The sequence below is a fragment of the Cibotium barometz genome, chromosome 40 (assembly GCF_041138505.1).
Source record: "Cibotium barometz isolate CiBa-2024 chromosome 40, ASM4113850v1, whole genome shotgun sequence".
Lineage (NCBI taxonomy): Eukaryota > Viridiplantae > Streptophyta > Polypodiopsida > Cyatheales > Cibotiaceae > Cibotium > Cibotium barometz.
This window is the reverse complement of record NC_141085.1, coordinates 19,838,275-19,844,274: the sequence shown is the minus strand read 5'-3', so window position 1 is coordinate 19,844,274 and position 6,000 is coordinate 19,838,275. Positions and strand designations below refer to the sequence as shown.

General features: G+C 41.7%; 1 protein-coding gene across 8 annotated transcripts in view; it reads right to left on the bottom strand.

Annotated features, from left to right (window-relative positions):
- Positions 1–3,073: 3,073 nt before the first annotated feature.
- LOC147615287 (uncharacterized) overlaps positions 3,074–6,000 on the bottom strand; it is an 81,651-nt gene continuing 78,724 nt past the window's right edge. For 5 of the 8 annotated variants that reach the window (XR_015262809.1, XR_015262811.1, XR_015262810.1 and 2 more), the window contains 4 exons: positions 4,145–4,258; positions 3,898–4,022; positions 3,732–3,765; positions 3,074–3,650 (listed from right to left, as the gene is read on the bottom strand). Coding sequence is in view for 3 of the 8 variants with exons in the window: in XM_086779366.1 (XP_086635492.1) it covers positions 3,927–4,022; positions 4,145–4,258 (210 nt within the window). In the remaining 5 variants the exon portion in view is untranslated. Of the gene's footprint in view, positions 3,766–3,897; positions 4,023–4,144; positions 4,259–6,000 lie in introns of all 8 variants that reach the window. The other 3 variants (XM_086779366.1, XM_086779367.1, XM_086779365.1) reach the window with 2 other exon arrangements.

Sequence of the window (6,000 nt, the reverse complement as noted above, 5' to 3'; positions counted from 1 at the left end):
ATGCATCTATTGAGTGAGGAGAAGCCTGGCATTTTGGACAGTGAAACTAAAAAAGGACAGGCTTTTCAATGGATCAAAGGCATTAATCCACTCCCACTCTCTTGGATCCCATTGAAGATATCTGATAGGACTGCCACCATATAGCCACAAACCCCAAGAGCCATGAGTCACTATCTGAGGAGAAGGGTCAATGAACCAATGCTTCCCCGAACGACCAACAATCTTCACTGGACTAAGCCTAGCAACTGGGATGATCCCCTCCATGCTACATCTCCTCAATCTCCCTCCAGGCATGATAGAATAAATGATGCAATCTAAAGCCTCTTGGCCCGGGAGAGGAAAGAACTGCAGAGGCATGCCTATCCTCGAAAAGACTCCCAGCCAACTCGAATAATAGTCTCCATGAAAGGTCCCAGAGAGCCACTCATATATAATAGCTGCATCAATCTGATCAATACCTATGCGAGAGGCCCTAAGATGTTGAATGGATGTTTACTTTGGAGAAGCAAATAAAAGGGTACCAGAGAAGGAAAGAACTTGCATTTTTCACTAGGAGTAGAGCATGGTGCGTCCTACCCAAAAATATGCCCCCTTCCTATGAGGATCATAAGTCTATGTCAAAAATGGGAAAATACATCATCTAAGATAGCGGCTAAGAATTTTATTGAAATTTTAAAAAAATGACAATTAGGACACGCAATACAAGGAGAGATGCCAGCATCTATCAAATGGATGAAGTAGGCTATCATTAGCTTAGTGGGATATCAGAGCGTTTGATTGGGGATCTAGGTTTGTAATTCAGGATGAGTCTTGTATTTTTCTTCCCACAACTAACCTTTCAAGGTCTAAACATGCAAGCATGAGAGTAACTGTCGATTACAAGAGCAAGATTTCACTCCATGAGGTACAAAGATGGCAATAGCAGTTATGCAAAGTGTTAAATACAATGCATACTTAAAGACGCACACACAAAATAGACCAGGGATGCAAGAAATGACAGAGAGATTGTACAATCGTGGATCATATAGTTCTACAAGTAAGAGATTAGTTGATCTGGCACACCCATCAACGTAAGAGATGGGGCAAAATCTCCTGAGGTGCAACGTGGAAATATAAATCGACATAGTTTTCGTTTAAAAAAAAGGACTAGTGCATGCAGATCCAGGTGTCATCTTAGAAGAAAATAGCCAAAAGCCTGAATACGTGACTATTATAGTGAACAAGGCATCAAGGTGCACCGAAAAGTGCACAAGAAGAAGAACACATGGACATATCAAGACAAAAGTGCCCAAAACATTGTGGGCTATTCGAAGGACAGAGCCAGAGAAAAAAATGACTTGCTTTGGGTGATTGCCAAGACACAGTGGAAGATGTGGAAGATGCATTAACAAGGGAGATGGAGACAAAAATGATAGTGCCTACACCACGCTTTTGGGATTGACGAAAATACCCTGGTGGTGTTGTGAGAGAGTTTGTATGGTTTTGTAACTCAACATCCACTCACTCTTAGGATGTTGATGAAAGCCACATGATTGGCACACCTAGTCTAGCTCCTGAGGTGTGGCCAGTGGAGGAAGGGACATGTCTGCAGGCCATAGAGGTGCAAATGCTCCTGGCAAATGGATTTGTGCTTCAAAGTGAAGGACCACCTATGCACTCAACTCAAGCCAATGCAAATGCGGCAAACATTCCAAGTGCTTTTCGTTCAAATACAAGGAGAACAAGATTGTTAAGTGGAGAGCCTGATTGACTAAGGAGATTCATGACAGTGTAGAGAAGTATTCAGGGATCGATAGCAAATTTTTTGCGATGTACGTGAATGTTTTCAAAATGGAGAGGACAAGCACCTGGCATACATACCATGCAAGCACTTGTACTTCATTTACTTGCAGGTTTTGGAATTGGATTCAATAGCTCACGATTTCATGTACCAAGTAAAACTAACTAAGGTGAAGTTGTTTCAAGTACTTAGCGGAAGACGACGCCATGTGCCAACATAATATGCAATGTTGTTGGTGTCACTTTTTTGCTGGCTTGTACGATGCTCCTTTTTGTTATTAGTCTTAACGTAGGTTTGAGTTAGTGCTTCATTGTGCTTAACTTGCAAGAAGTTATGCTAATCATGAGACTTTAGTCCCAAAAACTTGTCATTCTTTGAGGTGAAAAGGTTCTAAAATGAGGCCCATATCTAGTTCGTGTTCAGAACTGTTTTATTCTTTCCAAGATTATTGCATGCTCTTGATTCGAAAGACCCTCCCAAGAGGATTTGAACCCGAAGCCTCATGTAGAAAGTTCGAAATATAGCATCTTTTAAGTTACCTTGTTTTGTGGTGGGAGGGGTCATTTCTTGGATTAAATGCTATTGTTTTTAACTAGAATGCAACTTCATACTTGCACGTACATGTTTGGAAAGGGATGCTATTCTTTTCTATTTGTAGGTTATTTGGCGAGTTTCACTTAACTTTTCCCTTCACTCCGAAAAACTCGCTTGGGAAACTTATTGCCCTCGCCTAGCCCCCTCTCCTCTCTCTATACTACTCATTCGAAAATGTTGTTACAATCAAGACTGCCAACTCCAACTCATGATGTGTCAGTTATCAGTGAGGCTGGTTGACATCTGTTTCTGGGGCTTGTTCACCCACTAACAATGCAAACGATACTTTTGTCATCCATTTTCCAAAAGCTCCAATGTTGCACATGCACAAGAAACCACACACTGCAGACTTTTGTCATATATTCCAAACGCTCCAAAAAGTACCTATCAGGTAAAGGTGCAAATGCAACTTTAAACTCTTGAAGCAAGTCACATTATTTGTCATGAGCATGACAAATGACATAGAAACTTTATCTTTGGAAGTCGACACAAGGTCCTAAGAAGTATACAACTAGAGAGAGTAAAGCACTAAGTACAAACCGATGACAGAATTAAGAGACTTTTTGGTGACACTACCAAACGTTGTACCACCTAAAATAACCCTAGCTTCTCCTAAAACTCAAGGTGGAAATCTACTTTAAAATGTAGAAGTATGCTCATCACAAAACCTAGTAAGTGTGGACTAAACACCAATGGGGATTTAGTTCTATCAAAGAAGATGGTTAACGTGTTGCTACAGTCTTTCTAAACAACGCTGCTCTTCACCACCATGTCTACTAGAAGGATATAACATCATGACTCACATTTAGCTGTAAGATGATATTAGTCCCGAGAGAGCACTCAGGTTCTACTATTCCAGTGACAATCCTGAAGGTTGAAGCATGTCTACTAAAGGGATATAACATCATACGACTCACATTCAGCTATAAGATGCTATGAGTCTCCACAGAGCACTCTCAAGTTCCACTATTCCAGTGATAATTCTGGAGGTTGATCATGCCTGTAGACGGATAAGATTCCACTACTTTATCTTTCTCACTTGATGTACCATATGCCATAATAATCATCTTAAGCCTGAAGATGTTATCCTTGCAAAACCTTTGCAAAGCAAGAATAAAACAAGCATAAAATTCTGTGTGAACATCCTGTCAAGTTCGTGGGTACACCTTTATAACTGTACCTGCACTAAGCCATGCCATGGCCAAAGATGTGGTGTTAAGCATCTTTTTAAGGCCACCCTATACCAATTTGCTTTTCCAACTCCTCATATTGCTACCTGAGGAAAAATGTATGATATGCGTAAGTGCATGGTAAATGGTTTTTGGATTGGGTTTTCACTCACATTGATATTGCCAACCTCAAATAGAAGTATGGTAGCCCTGACACCACTCCTATATATAAAACCAGAAAACACGAAAGAAGTTGCATAGTCAGATTAGGTGACAAACAGGGCATACTGATCTCCCACACCTTTTTTTTGTGCTTAATTATGTTACATTAGGTGCCAGGCTCAAACCCTTTACCTGCACTGAACTCCCACACTGTTTTTTACTCAATTAATCCCAAATAGGAAACAATTTGAGTATGTTGGCAGCTCCAAAACTCTGTTGGGAGGTGTCATTGGTTGACGAAATGGGTTAACTTGTACCTGCAAAACATTTTGGCTGCATGGATTAATAAGATAGGTCATTTTCATGTAGCAATAAAGTATGTTCATTTAACAAACCAAGCACCTCAACACAGACAGCAAGAGGCACAGGTAACCCTTACAGGGATCGTAACTTCACATCCAAGGGCCTCCTTTAAGCAATTGGAGGCTAGAATTGTGGCCTCTTCACAGAAGTCGGTGAAAACTGCTGGAACTTTCAACCTATCTATCAGTTCCTGAAGATGATCATGAATTTTATCAGCTACATAGAGAAGTACAAAAGCTTGAAAAAAAAATCACAAACTATGTTCCAATTTTTGCAATCTATTATTGAATAAGGTGGGTCTCTCTCTCTACACACACGCACACACACACACACACACATATATATATACATATACATATATAGAGTTTCGCCATCACATAGAGCTCATGCTTTGGCAGCACTATCAGGAAAGTGTCGGCGGCACCTTCCAGAACTCCATCACAGATTTCTTTGGGTCACAGCCACCGACTATCGTGACCCGACGGCAGCACCAGCAGCACCAGCCACATCCATAATGGCTACACAGACACGTGATTCTCTACCCCACGTACACAGGGTTTCACTACTGAGCGTGCACAATCCCTTCTGAGAGCCAACACTTAGCAGCTGCAGATCCTGGATCTGGGGAACAGCATGGAGAGTTCCCATCACACAAGGGAGATGCTATGGCTGTTTTGTGTTCTATTCTAGAGGATATCTGTATGACCACACATTGTCACCATGTCGCATCACATGCATACTTTACCTTTAAACGCCTGATGATCAGTTTCACTGTGAATTCCCTCCCATAAAGGAAAGGTCTCCGGTGCTTGAGAGCTGTGATCACCCCTAAAAGCTCTTTATCATACACCGAATAATTCTTGTTGGCGTCATTCAGCTTGCAGCTATAATAAGCCACTAGAATGCCCTCTTGCTATAGAACAATGCCGATGGCAAGGTTGCTAGTATCGGTGATAACCTCAAATGGTACAGCATCCATGGTCAATAAATCTGTAAGCTTGTCATAGTCAACTGCAAACATGACACCAGCATCATGTGCCGTAGGCAAACATGCATCGGATACTCTAGTGTTATCGCTCGCTTGCTCCAAGGATCTGCCAACCAAGTATGCATGTATCTTCTCGTGCCATGCTCCGGATGCTTGCTTAAGGCCATACAAAGCTTTCTTTAAACGGCACACTTTCGCTACCAAGTGTCATCCTTAAGGATTGAGTCATACAGATCCTCCATGGCGCACATCCATTGATCATCTTCCTGTGCTTCCTCAAAGGAAACTGGTTCCTCATCATTGCATGTGCTCGTAATGAGAGCATGATAATAACTAGATGCATAATGAGAACCTACATGTGCCTTGCTAGGCAATTATGTTGTCACATAATGTATCCAACAACCAACTAGGCACCCATAGGGACTCCTGAATGGTTGTCCGTTCCTCATCCACTGCATCCTCCACAATAGCTTCATTTATGGGCTGCAAAACGGGCTAAATATCAGCCAAAGGGCTGACTTGCAGTTGTAGCACCCTATTGAGCACTTGAATGCTCCACACTTAGTTACCCCAAGTTGTACAAGGGAATGAGTGTATCAAAGAGATCGTGTGGATATACATATTTCTGTTTTTTGCATGAAAGCATGGGCTGAATTGAGTTCTCCACAAAACCACATCTCTACTCAGAAAATCCACTTTGTAGCCGGATGGTAGAGTCTATACCCCTTGCTTTCCGAACTGTATCACACAAAAATGCATTTGACCGCCTTATCATCAAGCGTACTGCGATGTTGCTCAAGCACAAGAGCATAAGCAAGACACCCAAAAAATATGTGTGAGCCACTAAGGGCTTCCTATCATTCCAAGCTTCATAAGATGTCAATGTTTGCAAGGCTTTGTTGAAGACAGAAGTGGCGCACAAAATGGCCTCCAATCCAAAACTG